This window comes from Conger conger, chromosome 7 (genome assembly GCF_963514075.1).
Source record: "Conger conger chromosome 7, fConCon1.1, whole genome shotgun sequence".
Lineage (NCBI taxonomy): Eukaryota > Metazoa > Chordata > Actinopteri > Anguilliformes > Congridae > Conger > Conger conger.
The window spans coordinates 10,218,208-10,242,104 of NC_083766.1; the positions used below are offsets into that span (position 1 = coordinate 10,218,208).

Here is a 23,897-nt window from a genome sequence, read left to right on the forward strand (position 1 = left end):
GAAATGATATGTGGGAGAAATAGGCATTGCAAACAATAAGAACATTTACATTACATGTTTTCTCAGAGCACTGCAGCTATACTGTCGTGATATTGCTAACGTGCTAAAAATGGAGCTCTTTGGATGCATTTGTATTTGGGAGTCTAAGCTAATGCTGGTCCCGTTTCCCTTATCTCTGCAGGCCAGATGACACATCTGTCTTCACTGTTCCACACATGGATTATGAGTTATTTTCTGGAACAGAAACAGTCCTAAATATTTATTTGGGTATAATCAATACAGTAAACACATGAGACCGGGCTTATGGGAGGTAAGGCACTCTCTCTTTCTCGGAGTGCTGCGAGTCATTTCCCCCCCAGCACCACTGGAAGGAGTTCTTCTCTGTTTAGGGTCGCGGGGGTTAATGTCCTTTTCTATTTATTTCCAATGTTCATTCATTTCTTTTTCCATCGATCCAACTCGGCCGTGCTTGTCACACTCTGCCTCAACCTTCTCGCTTTTGCAAGCGAGACTTCAGAAGAAGAGATTTCTTCTTTTTTTTCTTTTTTTTTTTCTCTTTAAATTATTCTTTGCTTGTCACTGTTATAGGGTAGAAAATGTTACTGTAATGAAGAAGGCGGTGGGTGTGTTTTTTTTTTTCTACTGAGCGTACTGCGGGGGCAGATAAGCACCCTCTCTCTGATGATACAGGAGAGATTACCCCCGAGAGGCAGGCTGCCTCAGGCTAGGGGTGATAAGAGTGCAGACATGCATGAAGGCGGCGATAATGGCGCTTACATAGGGGAAGTGCCGCTATCAGATTCCACCTTCGCAATACCACTGCCCGATAAAGCCAGATCAATACTACGCTGGCCCTTCTAACAGCTACTGCCATTGGTTATCTTGGACTATGAAGTAGCCTGACTAAAGTGAATTGCTCTAGCAGAAATGTTTTTCTCTTACAATACTGTTCCACTTCAAGGAGAGAAAATTATTCACAATTTGCTTGAATAATGTGTGGTCCCAACAGGGGGCCATGCAGTACTTGTAGAACGTCAGCCATAGCCTCTGATCCATGCAGAAGACACATCCTCAGAGACCGGGGAGTGCGTTCAGTTCACCTGCAGGAGACGCACAGAGCCAGATTCATGACATTTAGGAAACTTTTCTCTTTTCGTTTCCCCTCACATCTGTGACACGCAGTCAGTCCGTCTCTTGGTGTGAAGTCTCGATGGGCCCGTTGTGTGCCCTGTTCCAAGACCAAGATCTGAATGGCACATCAACTGAACATGAGCACTTACTTGGCACCATAGCTGATACAGCTCCAGATCCAGCCAGGGCCTTTACAGTAATTGCAAAACAAATATCTGCCATGTGCAGCTGGGTGATGGTGATTACCTCTGCTGATTTGTCCAATTTTCTAATTTAAGAAAAGTGGAAATCAATAAAGAAGGTTACATTCGGCACATTTTCCACTTAACTCCTTTTACAAAATGTGCATGGAATCAGGTTTTATATTCACGAACATTGGTATGGTATAGAGACTGCCTGGTTTCATGGACACTGTTGATTTTGGGGAAAGGGCTCATTAAGATGTAGGGTATCTTAAACCGGCGGCACGGATGGTGCAGTGGGTAGCACTGCCGCCTCACAGCAAGGAGGTCCTGGGTTCGAATCCCCGTCGGCCGGGGCCTCTCTGTGCGGAGTTTGCATGGGTTTCCTCCGGGTACTCCGGTTTCCTCCCACAGTCCAAAGACATGCACGTTAGGCTGATTGGAGAGTCTAAATTGCCCGTAGGTATGAGAGTGTGAGTGAATGGTGTGTGTGCCCTGCGATAGACTGGCGACCTGTCCAGGGTGTATTCCTGCCTTTCGCCCAATGTATGCTGGGATAGGCTCCAGCCCCCCTGCGACCCTGATCAGGATAAGCGGGTTCAGATAATGGATGGATGGATGGATGGTATCTTAAACCCAAAAAGCATTGCTTTGAGTGGGATGCGTTTCACCATTTCGTGTCCGAGAGAGGGAAGAGTAAATCCGGGGAATTGCTTCATGTAGAGTGGTGGGGTCCTGGAGACCGGATCTCTCTTCTATCCAAGGCGACGATGCACAGCAATAAGGCTATTACCAGTAATTACTGCACATCCGCAGATACGGAAACCGCTTACCTGGCCTGCGTCATACATGAAAGGCCTTGGCGGTGATAAAAGTGAAGAGGGAATTATTCTAGAAAGTTCTGCCACTGGCACTAAATTATCTGCAGACACGAACACTAAAAGGCTCTTTGCGATTGGTAAAATTTACCCTTTCAGCTAGAGGTTGAGGAACACGCCAGTCTCAAGCTATTAGGTCTAAAAACATAGGCCTGCGCTTTGGCAGATTACATTGCAAAATAGACAGTGGAGACGTCACAGGGTGGCTTTTACCTGACAGTCTTGTTCGCCTTATCTGGGTACAGAACGCTCGGATGCGATTCTCTTAATGTGGGCCACCTGTGCTTTTAAAACTTTTTTTTTTTTAAGGAGAGCTGCCCTTTCGGGAGGGCCGTGAGAATGTGATAATCCTTTTGCTTTACCAGCTGCAGACAACAGAGGGGAAAGAAAGAGGGGGAAACAAGCCGCGGCTTGCCATCAAAGGTGGGACGTGAAGGCTCGGACCCCGTTGAGAAAACACAGTGTAGGGGGAATGGACTAACGAGAAAAGCAAAAACCACTTTTCAGCTGAGAGTCGGGCAGCAGAACAAGTGATTTTCCAGAGGCTCAGAAGAACGGACTGGAATGGAGCCGGCTTGTGTAACCGTTATCTGCTTCGAACCAAGCTGTGAAAATGATTGCCTGCCATAGAAGCTTTGCCAGTAATTTTTAAGTATTTTTAAAAAATATTTTCATGAATGGATCTCAACGTTCCCTTGTTCAGGAAACTTTAGGTTTCTTGAGCCGAAACCCTAGTCTGTGGTTATATGCTCAATCAGATAAATTCAGGGTGGCCTGTAGTAGGGAATTCGCTGTGGGCTCTATTGCAGGGTATCTCTGGTTTTTTGGAAGCTTTCACTTTCAGGGATGTGAACCTCCCTCCTAAATTTATGGATTCAAGAGAACTTGGGGTTGTTCTCTGTAAACAATAAACCAGGCGAAAATTGTGTGGTGGGGGAGTGAGCCATCCATTTATCACTTGTGCTTTTAAAAACCAACAACTTATTCTGTATGTTTGGTTCTTTCATATGAACAGTTCCCTAAGTTTATGTTTCAAATATTTATTTACTTTTTTCAATTGACTGTCCAACCAGTTATATATACTATATATATATAGTAAAGAATGATATGTACAAAAAGTATCTTTATAAAAAGAGATAAACCCAACGTGCCCTTGAACTTTCAAGGGACTTCACTCCTACCCGCTGTGTTTTTCTAATAGTTCAAATTCTTTGCTCGCCTCATATTTCTGTTAGAATTGCTCCTTTGAACTTTAAACTTGCAAACATAGCCAGTGCTTCTCATAAAAAGAATACAAAACAAAATAACCCCTGGTAAAACACAAACACAAAGGCGTTTCTGAGTACCGTCGGCACTGAAGGACGCTGGCAGAAGACCTGTATCTCAAATGTGTGGAAATGTTTTGGACCAGATAGCTGATCCTGCCAGTTTCTTTGCATTCATTTAATACTCGCTCTCTTTGTTTACACCTTTTGTTTTGCGTACGGCGGTAATAAATCTTTCCGGCGTGATATGTGAGCTTCTCCTTTCATTTGCGTCCATTTTGGACTGTTTGTTTTCCCAGTGGGTCTCCCCTGTTGCTTTGTAGCAAGGGTAGTAATGAGAAAAAGGCGAGACCCTGATTGAATTAATTCCAAACAAGAAACGGGTGTGACCCCACCACTGCCGCGTCCTCAGGTTGAACTTTCAGCGTCTGTGCAAGGAGCTATTTCTCCACTATATCGGTGGTGGTGGTGGGGGGGGGGGGGGTCTGCCCTTTGATTGGCCTTTATTTTACAGATAAATCAAACCCTGGGAGATGCTATTTCCTGGGAGATGCTATTCCCAAGGTCATTGAGGAGGCTTTTTGGGGTACTGCTGGTTGGTTTCACCGGATGAAAGTCTTACCAGACACATCAAATATCTGCCAACAAGCCTGGCTAGGGTGTGTGTTTTTTGTGGCCTGTCAAACACTGTACTACATGGGTTTGGTGGTCAAATATTAGAGCTTTATGAAGTAGTTTTCTCTGGTTCTTATTTTTCTTCCAGTCGTAGCCAGTTGTGCCTGTTAAGTTGCGATTGTGCCACCGCCACCCCGACCTGCACCTCACATGAGGAGCAGCTGAGGCACGAGAAATGCCAGAATGCACTTGCCTTGAACCGGCGACTACTTTACATACTGTTGGCCACATGGTTTCCAGAGGCATTGAAAGGCTGTATTTTTGACTAAGTGGTACATGATTTAAAAAATGTGGTATTGCGGCCCTTGGTGCCACCCCAAGTAGCCATGCCATGACCGCAGTTCTGCCAGAGCGAAGGTGGGAGGTTATATTGGGATGAATGGCACGTTAGTGCTGTCATACTGACTGGCTTTGGTAGAGGAGGCTGAGGCCCTACTGTTTCTCTGACCCACAGGCTGCATACGGCCCAGAGGGCCATCAAGCAGAACCAGGTGACGGTGCAGAGGATTGGGAAGGAGATTGAGGAGAAGCTGAGAACGACGGCGGCCTGCACAGAACGGGTGAGTCCCTTACTTTATCCCTCCTGCTATTAAGGTCAGAGATGGAGGTAACCTTACGTACAGTAACCTTACGTACAGTACTGGTTCCAGGTCTCAAGGCCTATCCACGCCAATAACGATAACTATAAATATGTTGTTGATGGAGTCCACACCACAATTATACGACAGTGAGGAATGATATCGTTGGGATCACTTTCAGAGCAATTTATTTTTCCAGCGCCAGGAACAATGAATCCTGACAGCTAATCAAACTGCAACCGGCAGATGACATGGATGAGACTAATGCATTCAGTGTGGATGCTCACATCGTGATAGTTGTAGTTATCATTATAGCTATAGTTCTTGGTGAGGATGAAGTGTGCAAGTTGGCATGCAAATTGCTTCAACGTGCAGTAACACCACTTCTAGTAAAAGCTGGACTTGATCAAACTGCTAGACATCTTATTTCCATCCCCCACAATCATATATATTCATGAATGTGTGGAGGTGCACTGAGAATGTGTGGAGGTTATGGCGGCCTTCCTGGTTCCTCATTATAACTGGCCTGTTGTCTCTATTTTTGTATTCCCACCTTTTGTCATTTCCTTGTTTGAAGTAAAAAAAAAACATATTTGACATTTTTAGAATTGACAGCTTTGCAGCTGTGAAAACACAGTAATAATCCTATGGTCCAATATGGTGTTTATAGTAAACGTACTCCTCCAAAGTATTCCTTTCCGCCTGTAATAATGGTCTTCCAGCTCTGACATGTTCTCAAAGAATAGCGCTTTCATACATTAAAAAAAAAGTATTTTCGTTGTTTCCCTGTCAGTTTTTTTCCTTGTTTCTTAAAAGTAAAATATGTGTCATCAGTTGGTGTGGACACCAGATTCTGAAGATAATTAATGTTTTGGGTACAGATTGTCCCAATGCTGTAAAGTTATTTGCCTCAAAGGCAGCGTAGCTTGAGCTGACGTGTGGCTTTTGAAGTGGGGGGCCACTCCATCTCGTTGCGGAGATGTTTGTTTTGATGAGGGATATATTTCCTGTGACTTCACAACCTGAGTGCCTTCCCTAGGCTGATGGACGAGTGTTACGCATTTCGCAGTCTGATCCCTGCTCGCCATGCCAGAGGTTGTTGGGTGGGTGATACTGCATGCTGTGTCGAATCAGTTGTGGGCAGCATTCTCACTTTTATAAGGTCCACGGGTCAGACGGCAATTAAACCTGCACACTAGTCTGATTCACTGGCCATGCTTTGATACTGTCCACTCTATGATGTCACTTTGATTTTGGGAAATGGAGAACATGAGGGCGCCTTGTTTTCCCCTGTTTCGTGGGGCCGTGGACAAGCTCGACACTGTACCTCTGTGACCGTCCTCCAGCCCCGGTCTGGCAGAGTAACAATGACCCATGGAGTCCGGCCCTTTCACCTTGGTCTTGTGATTTGAGTCCAGGTTGTGTGTAGGCGGCGTCCTGGCCCCCCCCTGTCCTGAGCTGAACCGGGAGATCAAACGTGAGCATGCGATGCAGCGCCATCGCGCCAAAGGACAGCCCAATAAACCCAGGCCTGGGGAAAAAAACAAGGCGAACTGACACGCAAGCTGTCGATGCCGGCTCTTCTGAAGGATGACCTGACCCCTTTTCGTTCGTGCAAAAGCCCCTGGCAGCCTTAACACGCAACAGTAGCATTCCGGGATCATGTGGGCCTCAACACTTAGGGGATGAAGGCTCTATCTGCATCTTCTGAGTGACTGACACCCTCTATTTCTGTACAAAGGCCTCATAAGGCCACGATAAGGGGTTATCAGTGTTTGCCGCGATCCAGGCAGCGATCGCTATCTGGGGACTTGGCTGGCCTGTATACCCAGTGCTGCCGGCAACTGCAAAAATACAGGTTTCCCAAATAACATAATTTGCATTCCTGTCAGGAGTGAAGAGGGTTGGGATGGGATATCTAATGCTGAGGAGATGTACTGCCAGCCCTGGACTGTATTGGCCCGCAGAGGGATGGATTGCATTATAGATCAAACATAAAAATGGTTTATCGTGATAAAGGAGTGATTTTTTTCTTCTTGCATACGCCCAAACCATATGAGTGCCTTTATCACCCCCGAAACATCACGCATACGAACGTGCTACATCTTAGAAGATTCCCCGTCGATATCTGAGGTTCTTATTGATGGCCTGTTCCGTGATAGTTCTATCACGCGGTTAGCCAGATGTCACAGAGCGTAGTGTTTCAGTGCTGTAGTCATCTGGCCTGTTAAGATGAGATTGGAACTGATTAAGATGAGTTAGGGACTACTCTGGAGGGGTGGGGAGGGACCCATGTGTGCCGATGGCTGACTGACAGGCGCATGAGAAGAGCACTTTCATCTGCCCAGCGGGTCATCGATCCCTGCACTTCTCCTAAAATGGTCTTCCAGCTGTCCTGGGACAGGTAGAAGGATGCTCCACTAGATCCTCCCATCTGGGGACAGCAGGGTAGCGATACTGTTTCTATCAGATTGCCACATTTTGGGCCCTTGAGGACTCATGAGTACAGTCTTTTCTGTCCTACCCCATCCTTTTAAACATGCTGGGTTTTCCCCTCCCAGCATCTGGGATACATTGGACTGCACATCTGCCTCGATGGCTGGACCTGCATTCTGACAGGCATCTTCGGGGTCGGAGGAGGGTGGGCCACGGGCCAGGGGTGCGGACGTATGAGATCAGGGGTTCTGTCTGTGCTCATTGGGTCTTTCCTGATCATTCTGTCCTTTACCGCCACTTTGCGCATGTTAAACAAAGTGCTACTTGATGCTTGGTCCTGCAGACGCCCCCTAAGTCCGCTCCGGAGGCTTGTTCGTTTGTCACGCGGCTGTTGTTTGCCCAGTAAGCCTTACCTGTGCCGCACCCACCCAACATATTCCTCTGAACTCCTCACACTTCAGCTTGCAGGAACATTCTGGTCCGCAGTCATTGGTCAGTTTGAAGGGGGAGGTTTTCTGAGGTGGTGTTTAGCCAGACGATCCATAAATCGTTGGGCTCGTATTTAGATTTGCTGTGAGATGTTTGGAGCTGATAAATGGACTGGCCTCTGAGTATGATGAGCCTGCAGAGTGAAAAGGGCCTGTCTGGGAGAGAGGCTGGCTGTACATTAATGTTGGGAGGCTGAAAAACGAGCAGTTTTGAACTCTGTCTGACGTCAAGCTGGGCATTTCTCATCTCCTGCCTCTCAGTGTGTGGGAGCGTGGCGTTCCAACTCTTTCAGATGGGAAAAGGTCTCCTCCGGTTCAAATGCCACAAGTGATTGCGGCCCACTTCAATAATCTGCAATATTAAACATGTCAGCTTTGCTTCTAACAAGCCACATGTCCCTTTCCAGTTAGAATTTGTAGTCATTTTTTTAAACCTATAAATGCTGATACATCCTTGCTCAGGTTTTGGACTGTACCTTATGCTTTAACCATCCAGCAATGAAACTGTTTCTTAATCTAACCTTGATGCTGTAGTTTGTCTGAAGTTCCTGATCACAGCTCACTTCACAACTTGCAAAAAAGAAACAAAATGTAACTGTTTTGGAAAAATAAAGCCTATCATTTCAATGAGCAGCTTTTGTCGTCCTCCCGAATAAGGCCAATTATCGACTGGTGGGTCTGAAATTGAAAACACGGGTTCAATTATGCTGCTTTGGAATTCACCTCCGATTGTGCGCTGAGAGTGGTAACGAGAAGCACAAGTTGACTCTGGTGTGAATTACGGGGTTTTTCCTCTGGGGGTGTGTGTGTGTGTGTTTTCCAGAAGAAGGAACGGGAATGCATGCGGCTCCGGATCGGCGTGCTCCGGAGTGAGCTGGAGAGGCAGAGGAAGGCCCTGTGCAGAGAGGTGGACACGCAGCAAAAAGAGAAGGCCCAGCTTCAGGGGAAAGGTAAAAAGGCTCAAGATTGCACCCTTCCATTTTAAAACAACCATAAAAGAAGCAGCTATTCTTGCACAGAACACAACCACTTTCCTTTAAACTAATGCCTGCATCCAGTAGGGACATTGGGCTGTAATTCTATTCTGGCTACAAATTATGTATTCATAACTTGGTAGGATAAGCAAAGAAAGATGAAGTGGCTGGCAGCTCACATTTCAGAACACTGAATGTGGTACTCCAAAGAATTTGACTCTTTTATAAGTGTATAAGGGGAAGTAATAATAAAGAATCTTGTATTTTGTATCTTTGTATCTTTCCCAAATTGATGGAGCTAGTAGGAGCAATAGGATGAGTCAATTCCTGTTGGAACTGAAGCATGTCTCTTTGTGGCTAATTGAAGGACACCATTTTTGACATGCCACAAGTATACTGAAGCATGCCAGAAGCATGCCAGATATCTTATAGTACCCATAGAGCTTTCACTCCTATCACGGTTTGTACTGTTGCTACCTTAATGTAACGGAACTGCACTTATTGTTGTAGCACCTTTTTCTATTGCTTTGGATGTTTCTGTCTCCCAAAGCGTTAACAGAATTGACAAGAATACTTGGCCGCTTCGCCAAGCAAGAGTAAAAGAAAACTCTGCCTGCAATCTTGAATGAACTCTGTACCTTTTTAACGCAGTCGTTCATGCCCATTGCCACCGCCAGCCAACAGGGGAGAAGCAATGGTCGTCAACAGCTGTTAAAGGAAAATTGGTGGAAAATGCAAACCTTTTGTTCAGTGGTCCATGTTCCCCTTAGGTTCCAGTAGTTGGAAAAGTGTCTTTCCTGCCCAAACCATGCTGTGTGGAAGGGCGTTTAGTAAAGTGGTCCAAAAGTAAACAAGCAACAAAAATTTTAGGAGGAAAACATTTTTGCCTTTTCCTTTTAACCCACTATAAAAATTGCCAGTGCTAATTAATCCATGTTTACTTGCTCATAATTGTTGGCCTTTCCAACCTTTTTCCTATCTATCCTCCTGTCTGGTAAAAGAGTTCAGGAAAATGTCCACTTCTGTTGGATAAAGAACAAAATCTTGAACAAAAATAAAAAGCATGAAATGAATACTGGCAGCTACAACTAGATTATTTGTTGGTACATTATTTTATTATTATATTATTATATATATATATATTTTTTTATTATAGTTTCAGTTTATATTTTTGTTATTTGAAAAGGAGAGTAAAAAGGCAAACTACCTTTACTTTTCTAGTCCAGTTTTTGGTTATTTTTTACCCACCACCACACACAAACATCCTCTAATTTGTGATGTGGAGGTGTTCAGGTTTGCCTGGATGTCCAGAGCTTCACTCATAGGCCTCAGCTCAGCTTCAGTGTTAGACCTGGTTGGCTTTCACAGAAACAGACCATAGTTCAAACTCTCTCCTGCATTTATTACACATACTGGCAATAGGCTACAGTTTCTCAGAACTTGTTATACCCCAGCAAGTGCCTGACCTCTTTATTGTCAAGCGATATCCTTGGTCTAAATCTCACGGTTATCATTGTCCATTTCTGTGCATCAGGGTAATAAATAAAGCATTGTTTTGGCAACCAAGTCCTCCATCTGGGCGGGTAAAATAACAGCATTTTATAGTGCAATTTATTCAATTATATGGACTCTAAAATCCAGCTTATGTCATGTCGGAGATGGATGGCATTGCTTTACTGGCTAGTTTACTAGTGCATATCCCTTGTGTCCTCTGGGAAATAAAAATGTGAATGGAGGGTTAATATTTTATGTCCAACAGCACACACTCATTGCTTTCTCATCGCATGAGTGAGCTATGGAGGAGCTAATTTATAGACTTTGGTCTCCAGCTGTCAGAAGCGTAATGCCCAAGGCCTGCAGGAACAGTGTCAGGATGAATGCAGGGCAAAAGCCGCTTCTTGCAAGGCCGATGGCCAAGTTACAAGTCACAACTTTTAGCTTTTACCCTGGTTAACTATTCCACTATTACGGTGCTGCAGAGTACAGAGATCCGACGAAACATAGTCCGACAGGGCCGATTTTGTTGAGCAGTGTTTCTGGGTTCTCGGCTTCCTATAGCTGTTATGAAGTGCTCCATTTAATCACCAGAATAATAACCCTTGCAGAGCTGCTTCTGATGCCTGCTGATGGTTTGTGTGACACTTCTACATTCGGCATGCTGGGGCTTCGTTCACTGCCCTGCCTTCTCTCAGACTTATTAATCTCCTTCCTGACGTCCATGTATAAAAAGTCTGTTGTATTTATTTAGCGGCAGTAAGGCCAGAAGCCTTGCGGACATGGGTCTGATTGATTCAGGCTCTCTGTTTAGCAAAGGGCGGGGGTTTTTGCTGTCTTTGTTTCTTCTTAAGATATCCTAACTCAGTGACTCAACATCGCCGACTCGGAACTACAGAGGACACATTGTTCAGTGTCCTACCTAAAGCTCGCAAGTAAACAACTCGGTGATAAATACAAAACCTCGGTTCATTTGTTGGTCAAGCTGCAGTGGACGACTTGTGCTCCGCCCTGTTTAACTAACGCTGGTGACTGAGGTGAGGAATTCTGTGGGTGTGCCAAAGGGCTCACCTCCGCAGTTTCTCTGCGCATTAGAGGCCAGAGGCCTCTGCCTCCCCGGCCCTGTCGGTCACCTGCCACTCACGGAGAGGGCAGAGATCCTTTCCTAAACTGCCGTTCAGGCCCGGTAATTTAAACCTTCACATCTGCTGGACCCAGACCCAGACCTATAAATGCAAGGTGCAAAGAGGGAACACTCCTTGCCCCTTGTGTGTCCGCATCCCACGGCTCTCTTTCTTTCTCTCTCTCGCTCTCTCTCTCTCTCCCTCTTTCCACATTGCTGGGGCAAGGAGAAATATCAAAGAAGACTTCCTGCGGCTCTGTCCGTCTCCGGCCCTTCTGAAGGAGTGCCAAGACGGAATGCCGTTCCAGATGCGGTTCTCAGAAAAAAGGATAGAAATCTATCCTTGCCATTTGTCTTGTCGGGAGCAGCCCTAGATATTTGCGGAATGCCAGATAGTTGGCAAACTCCCACAGACGCTGAACCAGGCTCGGTGAGCCCAAGTCAGCATGAATGTAGAGTTTGCTGTAAAAGCAGATTTTTTTGCAATCAGCACCCACTGATGGTTATCACTCCGTTGACAGATTAATGGCTAGCCGTTTGATAACTGATTTCAGTGTAGTTGTGCTGCCCCGTTGTAACGTATAAGCCAAAAACAACCGCCTGACTCTTTGTACATCTGAAAGCAAATTAAAGAGAGCATGGAAGGTATCGCTACCTAGCCTTTTATGTTAATTCCCTGAGTTCCGTTTTTGAAATCATTTCACCTCTCTAACTTTATTTTTTTCCTAGAGACTAATCCAATCACGGGGGTCGCACTTTTTCCACAATTTCCCTTTGTCTACTTTTCTGTGTAATGTTAGCACGATCATTATAAATTATTACTGCCACAAAGCTCTTTATCGTGATTAAGGTAGTTATTTTCCCCTTTCTCAAACACCATAATGACTGAAGGCCAATGAATGTCAGTCGCAGAGTTACACTTGAAGGAGCGGGGATTTATAAAGTGCGGAGAGTGTGCCCACGGAAAGTCTCTGTCATTGCGTGTGTGCGGACACATTATTTCTACCTTGTGGAATAATTACAGTTCCTCCAGACGTCTGCTTTCTACAGGGTTTAGAGTTCACCTTTTTGGCAGCGCAATAGATTGATAATAGCACTCCTCCGGATTTCGGTGAGTGGGCAATTTCCGTGCGCACCGGGGGATAAAAAGGAATACTTAATTCTCAAAGTTTTGTGAGAGAATCGAGAGTTTGAATCGATGAAGACGACTCGTCTGCAGGAACGCTTGCCTTGCCATACCAGACCCCCCTCCGCCCCTTCCGCCTTCCCTATTCTCCACAGTCTTCCATCAGCATAGTAAAGACCATAATAAAACCAAGTTGGACAGTAAAATAAAAAAATTGTAAGTATTGAAATTCAAGGGTAGAGGTTTCTGTAAAAGATCACAACCAAACTCACATTTCCGGGGAGGTCAGAACAAAGTAAGTTATTTCCTAATCATTTACGGGTATTCTCCACTTAGATTTTTTCTTTCCATCTTTTTGTTTTTGTTAGCATAAGAAGTGATACCTTACTGGATGTGGGTGTTTTTCCATCTTTAAAGTCTCTTTTTTTTTTTTTTTTTTTTGTATTTTGTCCGCTAAAGGCGCACGACACGTAGAGGCATCGAAATAACATCTCTAGAGCAGTATGACGTCTCCAAACATTCCAGGCAGGTTATCCCCGTGCCGTTTGTTTTAGGATCTGGGCTTTGATGCGATGCAGACGTGGCTGAGAGCCATCACATTAAAAGATGCGACGCACTAGAGCCATGCAGGCTCGGCCGGGTGAAGTCCCTGGAGCTGCAGGCCACGGCCATCTACACAGACTGTATCTTTACATTGCTCATCTGATGAAGATTACCCCTTTATGGGATTTCTGCCAGAGCAGGATTGCTTGGGCAGGTAGCATGCACTGCAACAGAGCACCATTTAAACCAGGTGTGCTTTTTTTTATTTTTTATATACACGCACACTCTCTATTTCTCTCTCTCACACACGCACACACATACACACGCACATGCACTCACTCTTGCTACAGATGGCATACTTCTCCATATTTCCCAGGATTGAAAAGCTCTTGCGTGCGTACATCTCAGTTTAACTGTTTACTTCGTAGGGTGACCCTAAGTCCTGGACAGTATAATATTTAACCTGCATCGGTTTGCAGCGGTTTAATGAACCGCAGTACTTGATCCAGGAATTTATCACAACATTTGCCTGTGGAATATTGGTTGAAATAAGGTTGAAATCATCTGCATAGTTTTACGCTGAGCAATAAGATGAATGCGCCAATAAAATGAAATAAATGGATGGAGTCCGTATCCGACCTTCTCCTGCGACTTGCGTGAAAATGCAGGAACAGGTGAGGACTCAATGTCTTGGTATACACAAAGGCTTCGGCCTGGAAGAAAAAATAAACGGCGCTGGAGGAAATGAGACCGCATGACGTCGTTTCTTTTCTCTCCGAACGAGAAGACATGGCACACGTCCTGCAGGACCGGTTCCATTAGCGAGAGATTTCATATGTCTCTGGTATTACTCTGAGGAACCGACTGTTGTTTCGCTTTTTGTCTGTTTACTGTGAGTGGTTCTCTCTCTCTCTCTCGCTGAGCTTGGCTTGTTTAGCCGACTCTGAAAACCAGGTCAGGAAGTCTTCACAGATTGTACACGCCACAAATATTATTATCAGACATTCAGTAATTGCTCTGGAACTGGTGTCATGCCAGATAAGGAATATGTACTTTTCTTTATTTAACTTCCTTTTTATGATTAGCTCTTTGCATTTATTGATATTGTGTAAATAAAAAAAATCCCCGGGACCATTTTTGGCTCAGCTGATTTCATAGAGCCTCGAGAGGAAATGGCTTTTGATGATTAAAGTAACCATTTTATTTAGCGATTTTTGGGGAACCGCAAATCTACAAATGGACCCCTGTGTAAAAATGTCCAAGAGCACGCCAGGTAATTTTGTGTGTTTGGTGTTTGTGTACAGAGGAGGCTTTCTCCAGCAAGCACCGCAGTCTGGAGACAGAGAGGGAGTCGTTAACGGAGCAACAGAAAGAATGCACGGCCAAAAGGTAAATATAAACCCCTCATTACGTGTCTGCCACTCCACCATTTCCCTTACGAGGCATCTGAGGTAAATTATATACGACGAAGTGAGCTATGTTCTAATGCCCTATCAAATTATTAAAATACAGGGATTACGGTATTGCATGATAGTCTCTCTTGTCATAATAGTACAGTTACCTAGCAGGACCTAAACAGCACATGTTATAGTGGGTTCCGTCTGTTTGGTTTGGTTTACAATGTGTTATACAGTGACTAACCACTGGAAGCACAAGCTTATTCACAGAAAAGTACCTGGCAGGGATGTAGCAGACATACTTTCAAACCCAGACAGCAAAGTAAGACTACCTTGTCTACTAAATGAGACCATTGGTTTTGATATTAATGTGAAGCCAGAAATCTACAGGTTTAATAAAGTAAGTTTCATATATTATCCGCAGTGCTAGCATCCTGAAAAGCGGGGTTTGAGCTTTTTTTTTTTGCTAAGGGCCGGGTGTTGTGCATTGTACCTAGCTAATAGAAATATGCAGCTTTGAATTTATTTCAGATAAAATAAATTGTAGTAAGGCTGAAGCAAATGAGCAAAGTGCTTCACCTCATTCAGGGGAAGAAGGCCCACAAAGCCCACGGCAGAGACAGGGGAGATCGTGAGCTCCGGGCCTGAAAGCGCACATGAAAGCCGAGGAACGCGGAGAACCGTTGAATTGGACCTAATAATAATTTCCATTTGAATGCCGTTTTGGAAGTCTTTGAAGTGATCGGCCATTATCTAGAGTGCTCTTGAAGTGTTGACTCAAGTGCACCGTATTTTCTCTCCTCTCCATTCCGTTCGTCCGATTATATAAAGAGCCCGGCAGCTGTCAGGGACGTGAGAAAGCAAACATTTTTCACCAGGCACGATCCCCCCTCCCTCCCCCCCTCCCCGCACCTAGCACAGGTCAAGGTTCCTATGAGCTCTGCCTGCCACACGCAATAAGAACATGGCCCCAGGTGATTACTGCCATGTTCCCCAGAGGCGGGGATCGGGCCTGGGGGGTGGCGGGTTGGGGTATGGCCGGTAATTTTGGCAGTTATGATAATTTGGTTGCTCTTGCAATTACCAGAGGGATGGATCTGGGGCGCTGTGGAACCATTAGCACTCTCGCCCTACTTCGAAGATAAACAGCCCTCTTCCCCTCCGCTGATGTGCCCTCCCAGCAGTGCCCTTGTCACCCTCGTTTAAGCTCTTGTCTCCGTCTGACCCCCAGAGAGCTGTTCCTGAAGACCAACGCCCAGCTCACCTTCAGGTGTCGTCAGCTGCTGTCGGAACTCTCCTACATCTATCCCATCGACGTGGTGAGTGCGGGTGCTCCTAAAGTCACCGCTGACCCGTTTCATTGGCAATGCAATGTTGTGGTGGAGTAAATGGTAGAGCAGGAGTAGCTTTAGTTTCCTTTCGTTGAATGTTTCTTCTGTACTCCAGACAGTTTATTTTGTCTGTGCTGTTGCTAGTCTAGTTTTATTTAGTTCCCTTTTACAGTCCCTGTTCTGTAAGAATCTGTTAAATGAATACATCAAAGTGTGAATCCATGTGTATTTTCCCTGCCGTGAAATCATAAGCACAAGACCGGCCAAATTTACAAACCTGCCACACGAGTCAGTACCTTGGTCGTTCTCCACTGTTATATTCACTTGATAGATTTTCATGTTCAGTGGATGTCAATTTGTGCATCAAATGTTTTTTTTATTTTTCCTCCATAGAGCAATCAGACTGATTACGTCATTTGTGGGGTGAAGCTGCCAAATTCTGAAGATTTCCAAGGTAACCGATGGCACTTGAAATCTGGAATATTTCAGGAGTTGAGAACAGCGAAACGCAAACCGTGTAATTCATCTGCCCATGTCCTGTGGTAACTTCATGGGAGATTCTCCCTTTTGTTTGTGTTGGTTTGTTTGCCTCTGGCTGTTGATACTGCAGGAGAAGAAATACCATCTTCTTCCTGAAGGATGGAACACTTGTCCGCTAGTGCTCGATATCTGTCATGGAATCTAGATTTGAGGAAACACACATTCCACAAAGTTTTTTTTATCATCTGAAGAGAAACACCTTTCTTGGATTTCACGTAAAGACAAGTCATTTCCGGCCCACATTTGGCGGCAGAGCATGAAAGATCTGGAACTCTTTCACACCTCCGTGACTGGTCTCTGACGATAGTGGAAATATCTCTTGCAATCTGAATTCTAGTATATTCCATCAGGCCATGGGAAGGGTAGGAAATCTGAAACTGTCATTGCAAATAGTGAGGAGAAAAAGAAAAATCCAAAAACACTTTCAAAGTATGGTGTAAATATCACCTGAAATCCCATCTGCATTGGTGATATCTTCATTTATTAAAATGGTCTTTTATTTTGTCTTTTGAAAAACAATAGATAGCATGTGGTTCTCCATTACAGGACGCACACACACACTCATACACACTCATACACACACACACACACACACCATTTCTGTCGATTCTAAATCTCAGTGTGAGAGCTAACCATTAAATTGTTTGGATTCAGCTTTGCAGAACTCTGCCGCAGAGTTGGTTTTGAAGTAACAACAGCTCAGAAAAGAATATGAAGTCTCCAACATTAAATTAAACTGCAAAACCAACTCTTCACAAAACCTCTGTGTAATAAGAGCATGGTGGTTTGGCGGGATGGTTAATCCTCTGATATTGGCGGGCGGAGAGGCCAAACGCAGGAAGGCCAGGGTTGAAACCCTAGCGGATGGGACATCTGTGCGCTGGGCAGATTAAAATACTCTGGTAATTGTGCAGTCATTATACAGAAAAGCATCCCCAATTCCCAACAAGTCCTCTCCTGTGTAGGGCCTAACCTCTCCTTAACTAAAGTTAGTTCATGGCTCCAAACCGGGAATGGCCAGTGTGATTCAGGAATTTAGAAATTGTTTCCTGTTCATTTAACTATGGGTCTGTAATTTCTACTGGGCTACTTCATAAGGACTGCAGGGTTGAGTTGTCCAGCCAGCTGGGCCTGAGGTTTGGTTAGGTAGAATCTCTCTCTCTCTCGCACTTTCTCGCACTTTCTCTCTCTCTCTCTCTCTCTCTCTCTCTCTCTCTCTCTCTCTCTCTCTCTCTCTCTCTCTCTCTCTTCTCTCTCTGTCTCTGTCTCTTGGTCTCCGTCTCTGTGTCTGGCCTCTCTCGCTCATCGTTCAGTCTCTTTTGTTGACTCTCTCTCTATGCTTCTTGTAAATGACTGCAAGCCTCTGAGACGCATTCCCATAAAAACAAAAGGTTAAAACGTTAAAACAACCGGTTGAAAAGTGTTTGCTTTATGAGGAGAAACAGGCACGCCGTTGGGTGGAACCGCACAACACGCCGTGTCTGTAAGCCTCCCCAGGGGAGCGTGTGCAAGCAGCGGGGACAGGTAAAGGGGTCAGGAGTCCTCCGGCCGCCAGAACTCACTCGGACTGGAGAGCTAACCTCAGGCCTGTTCCCAGAAAAAGGCAGCCCTTCCCCGAGCTCACTGACTGATGAATACAGCCACTATGCACACAGTGCAGTTCGCTGTGTGTTGCGGCGGTCGGAGGTAGTCCACGGGGGTATTTAAAGCAGATGAACCTACGAATGTAAACGTGCTCGTGGGTGTGTATAGCATGAATGAGACGAGGGTGATTCATTAGGTAACATTTGGAACGTGTTATTTGGCTCATTTCCTGCACGTCGCACTCGTGTATGTTGCGAAAAACGAGATTTGGCTTCGGGAGGCGGGGGGGGGGGAAGCGCGACTTCAAAGGGAGGCGAGTAATGAGTGCCAGGTTCACCCGCGAGCGGTCGCCTTCCTCCCTTGCCGCCTCCTTCATCACACACAGCGCCCCGCGGGCCTCCTCCCGGGCCCTCCCTGTCTCTGTCACCCCTGTCAGCACCCCAGAACCCCCTGCACCTACTCCCCACCGCCCCCAAACCCTGATGTGGCGACCCGCCGTTTGTGTTTCAGCTGTGACCCACTGTGCTGTGGATGTCTGTTGGTGTTTCGGTCTGAAAGCCGTAAACATGCGGCCGTGTTGTGAGTAACGGCAGTACGCCGTCTGCCTGGAGTGTGAGGGCCGTCCCTGTTGCCTAACACCGCCCCAGACCGGCCCCCGCGTGTCCCGCTCTCTGACGCGTTGCTTCCCCCCTGCAAGCCCTGGCCCCCCCCCCCGCCTCTTTGCACTGAAATGGATGGCCCGTTGCCATGGCGATAAGAGGGTCCCCATGGTGTTCCGTTCCAAGATGGCCTCCGTGACGGAAGCACGGCCTCTCGGTGCTGATGGCCGTTTGCTTGGAAGTCGCCTCCTGTGGGCCGGGAGTCTCAGGAGTGTGCCTCTCGGGGGGCCTGCGAGTGCTTCTGATTATTTGCCGTCACGTCTGTGGTGACGTGTCGCAATGGTCTTACCCACATTTGCCCCCCTTACTGAAGACAACAGCACAGCAGTGGAGGTTATGGTGATATAACCTTGTCACACATCACGACTGACCCAAATTACATATGAAACTGGTCATGTGCCACTGATTGGAAAAACATAGAGGAGGCGAACGGCAAAACTGAGGGTTCTCAGGAAAAAAAAACGGAATTAAGCTATTAAACTGGTCTTAGGTTTCCGAATATGGAAACGTCTCTCGCGGAAAATTAAATTTTCCTGGATTTTGACCTTTCCTTTTTCATTTGTGCATAGCTTCCCAAGCCGTGTCATGAAATCATACGATACAAATTTCAACATCCTGCTGTAAAGTGGTACACTTGATTTATTGATGAGATATTTGGAACTGAAGGAAACCATGATATTAAACTTAAAATTCTGCCTTAAGGCATTTTATAACCTTATTATACCAACACATTTCATGCATTCTTCAGCTTTAAATGTGAATTGTCCATTCAGCAGTAAGGCACACAACTTTTGGCATTTGTTGTCAAACATAGCGCAACTCGCCTGTTAAGAACAAAATGGCTTGAAACAAGGAGACACTGACATTTATTTTCCAAAGGAGATGACATTGTTGAAACAAACAATGAAAAAATTCACCATTCACCCTCAAAATGAAGGGTTACCATCTTTAAAAGTTTAGGCCTCTTCATAGCATTTCTTGGCAACCAACAATTCCCTGTTACTTTTCTTGTATTATTAAACGAGTTTGCTAACATGGAAACTGCACTAATGCGCTAGACAGCTTGAATGATTAAATCTGTGTAGTACATTTCGTGTAACTGGAAGAAATAATAAATACACACTGTACCCTGCGAATTTAATCTTTCATTACGGGCGGAATTTGCACGAATTGCCCTTTTGGAAAGACTTACGTTTGGGTTTGATGGTGTAACCGTTGGCAGTAAAATAAAAGTTATTTTGGGTTGAAGTGTTTTAACGGCCAGGCATGACATCTAACGGTCGTAACTTGAACGTAACCGGAGCGTTTTATCAAAGGAGCGCTCACGGCCTGTGATTTTATCTCCCTCTCTGCTGCAGCGAAGGACGACGGAAGTGTAGCGGTCGCCCTGGGCTACACGGCGCACCTGGTCCTGATGATCTCGTGCTTCCTGCACATCCCTCTCAGGTATCCCGTAATCCACAAGGGCTCCCGCTCCTCCATCAAGGACACCATCATGGACAAGCTCAACGAGAAGGACCGAGAGTAAGACCTTTTTTTACGCTTCGGTTTTTCCTGTTTGTTGGTTTTTGTTCAGGCTCTGTACTTCTGCGGGAATGTACCCTTATTGACACTTGAATGGAATCGGGTTTGGATATACCGTACAGGTACGCATGCGTGTGTTCTACACGCTGAGCAGATGTACATTCTTTCCGGTCTCTGTACTAACACGTAGGCCCCGTGGTAAACATTCATAATGGGCCAGCAAACCTAAACCCAAACGCTCCGAGCTATGACAATGGCAGAGACGAACCTTTCAATCTTAAGCAAACAAACAAACCTCAGTGTATGTTGTATGGTTTGTGGTTTAAATGCTCTGTTATTTAGCTGACGCTTTTATCCAAAGCCACTTATTAGACTTGGTTAGGCTAAGCGGGGGACAATACCCCCTGGAGCAATGTGGGGTTAAGGGTGAACCACTGAACTTCCAGGTGCCAGTCATGTACCCCAGCCACTAGGCTATAGTCTATGATGTAGATCTATACATCCATGCTGATGGGAGAGGGAGGGAAATGTTTAATAATATCAATTGGTCATGGACCTGTCGAGACGTTTTTTGGGATTCAGTGGAATGGGAAAACGAGCAGTAATCATCATCATGGATGTGGAACGTGTGCATACATTCAAACATTATTTATGTGCAACCGAGCTCTGACCGTGATCAAAGCCCCCTCATTCCACACAGATATTATCTGCCCTTTAATTCCCCACCAGCCGTAAAAACCTCCATGTTAAACTGTCGAGCCCAATCCCTGATTAATCGAACGCTTTGAAGTTGAGGGAGATGCTTGAGCCGATTGTAATATTCGTCAAAAGCCCATTCGGCGCCCAACGTCGGTGCCTTTCGCCCCAAACCATCACCATTTCCTGCGGGGAAGCTTTCTTGCGTGTCGGAGCTGGCTGTATCTTTTGCCTTCTCGTCCATTGTCATGAAACATGGCCTTAACAGGGGTTCCCAAACTATTCAATTCTAAAGGATATTTTGATTGATTTTGTGTTATCCATTCAATGTGACAATGCAGCCCAGCATTTGTTCAATTAAGCAATATCACACGAGAGGGAGCACTGTTTATACACTCAGTGAGCACTTTATTAGGTATTAATTAAGACTTATTTTTAACAAACCACTTAGAGGTTTGATGCGTTGTGTGTTCAGAGATACTCTTCTGCATACCACTGGTGTAATGCCTGGTTACCTACCTGTCAGCTTTTACCAGTCTGGCCCTTCTCCTCTGATCTCTCTCATTAACAACACATTTCATGCTCACTGGATGTTTTTTTGTTTTTCGCATTATTCTCTGCAAACTCCTGACTGTTGTGTGTGGAAATCCCAGGAGATCAGCAGTTTCTGAGATCATCAAATCTTTCCACGGTCAAAGTCACCTAGACTAGCTGATTAAATATATGCATTAACAAGCTGGTGTACAGGTCTACCTAATGAAGTGGTCACTGAGTATATAAACAAAGGCAAAGATAGCTGGCTAGCTAGCTAGTTTGTCTTTGCCTTTGTTTATAGTTACCTAGCAACACAAAACAGTTACAGTAGCTAATCCTGTAAACCATGTGGAACTCATGGAATGCCTCTTGTCCAATCAAATTACTGGACTGGAACTTACTGTTTTATTATGCAGAATTAAAAATGTGCTTGTAATGTGTATTGAAATGGTTGCATATACATTAACAGTGCTGTGCTTGTTTTGATTAGTGTGAATGCGGGAGAGTAAATATGTTTTTCTGTATGCGTCCCATGGCCCAGTAGCAGTTTTGGAAACAGGACATTACACAGACCCCCCCATAACTCACTTTAACCTGCCGGTATCACCATGGTAACAGTTACAGACCCCAGGCCTCTCTCTCTGTCTGTGTCTGAGGCCTGGATTTTCCTCATCAATCCCATACCGCAGGCTTTTAATTTAGAAATGATATTACAAATTAATTTATTCACACTTTATGTCAGCTAATTTGTTATGTGCTTCAAAGATTATCAAAGATTATCACAGATAAATCGGGGGGTATTTTGGGTATTTTAGATTAGGGGCGGCCTGTAGCTTAGTGGTTAAGGTAAATGACTGGGACACGCAAGGTCGGTGGTTCTAATCCCACAATAGTCACAATAAGATCCGCACAGCCGTTGGGCCCTTGAGCAAGGCCCTTAACCCTGCATTGCTCCAGGGGAGGATTGTCTCCTGCTTAGTCTAACCAACTGTACGTCCCTCTGGATAAGAGCGTCTGCCAAATGCCAATAATGTAATGTAATGTAAATGTAATGTAATAAACAAAGCGGCGGTTGGCACATACAGTATATGTTATTTCTTTTCTGTTTTTGAAAAATGCAACCTGCCTCCGATGTAAACAACAAAGCGGCAGCAACCAAAGCTGGGAGAAGAGAAATACTCTCTCAAAATGAAATGTCCCCTGGCATAAGGGGGGGCCTCATATCAGGGTTTTATACCGCCTGTCTGTCCACCTGGGCGCAGAGCATGCTAATGACATCCTCCGTGGATCAGGGCCGTACTTAGCGCAGGCTGGCAGGTGACCGCTGCCTGAACGCTCTCGTAACTCAACGTTTGTACGGCGATCCGCCGGACGCCATGTGTACGCCGGGGCTGTGAGCCTGCTGCATGTGGCGGTCACACGGCCTGCAATGGGAGCGCTCTGGCAACCCTCCAGTCCAGATACCCGCTCCGCCGCGCGCTTCCGCTAACGTGTCTGAGACCGCGCGCGACTTTGGGAATCACGACGGAGCCTGGTTTCATAACGTTTTTTTTGTTTTTTTTACTACCTCAGGTCTGATTTGTAATACAATGGTATGCATAAAAATAAATAATATGCAACAAAGGGGTTGTTTGGCAGTGAGCGGAAGGCTAATTCTTTCCAAAGTCCACATATCTGATGATGAAATGGAACAGATGGAAAGCATCATGCACTTTTTGGTTTGTCAGCATAAGCGCTTTGCGATTTCTTTTTATGATTTAAAGTCGCAGTTTTCGTAATTTGGTGCGTTATGTCATGGACACCTGAAGGCAACGTCGAATAATTGTTTCGATTTTTTCTGTGGAATTACGACGATCATAGTTTTTATGGTGATGTTCAGTGAAGTTAAACTTGATGAGCAATGGGAAAGACAAAGGGGAACAAAAGATTTTTGCTTTTTTATTTTCTCTGAGGAGAATATGGTCACCCATGGACTTTCCAATGGCTTGTGAAAAAGCGCTTTGAAACCTTGGAAGCATTACATTACATTACATTACATTACAGGCATCTAGCAGACGCTCTTATCCACAGCGACGTACAATAAAGTGCAAATCGAACACAGGGACAAGTGCGATGAGGACCCTAGCGCAGTTTTTGTACAAATTGGAGTCAAGAGACTACTGCAGAAAGAAGAGAGGACCCTTACATAGGCTTGAAGTTCAGGTCATCCACTTAGTGCGTGAGATGCATTGACTCTGCAGTGATGCAATCTGTCCCTGATTCATCCACAAAATATAAAAGTATTGTCCAAATGACGATATAGCTTAACAAATCGGCACACGGGGAGACATTAGGAGAAGAAATACCACCTATTTTGACCTCATATTCTTGTGGGAAAAAATTATTGGCTTCGTATTTTGGCCGTAATGGTGCCATTGACTTGGTGGCTGAAAGACCGGTCGGTGCTGGAGCCAAGCACGCTGCCGCTAGTGAGCAATGTCTCTCAACAAGACCAGGAAGTGAGCTTCAGAAACAACGCCTGCTCAAGGCCTCTTGATCTGAGCTTGAATTAGTCCAGCTCTCTGTATTTTCATGTAGTCCCTGTGACATAATCTGTGTGAAGATCCTTCTTATTTGTCTTCCTAGCTGTGAAGAACATGTTTTTTTGTCTCTTATTAGTCGGGCTGATGATTTTATGCTTAATACAGATTGATTTAACTGAAATAATGAAAGTGGTCTAGCTCTGTATTTTGCATTATT

The 23,897-nt window shown here is 45.2% G+C and overlaps 1 protein-coding gene across 1 annotated transcript in view; it reads left to right on the forward strand.

Moving 5' to 3' along the window:
• Positions 1–23,897, forward strand: part of uvrag (UV radiation resistance associated gene) — an 85,732-nt gene that overhangs the window by 16,664 nt on the left and 45,171 nt on the right. Inside the window, exons 7-12 of the mRNA XM_061250051.1 lie at positions 4,586–4,691; positions 8,457–8,583; positions 14,198–14,282; positions 15,522–15,609; positions 16,015–16,075; positions 19,763–19,928. Of these exons, the coding sequence (XP_061106035.1) occupies positions 4,586–4,691; positions 8,457–8,583; positions 14,198–14,282; positions 15,522–15,609; positions 16,015–16,075; positions 19,763–19,928 (633 nt within the window). The remainder of the gene's footprint in view (positions 1–4,585; positions 4,692–8,456; positions 8,584–14,197; positions 14,283–15,521; positions 15,610–16,014; positions 16,076–19,762; positions 19,929–23,897) is intronic.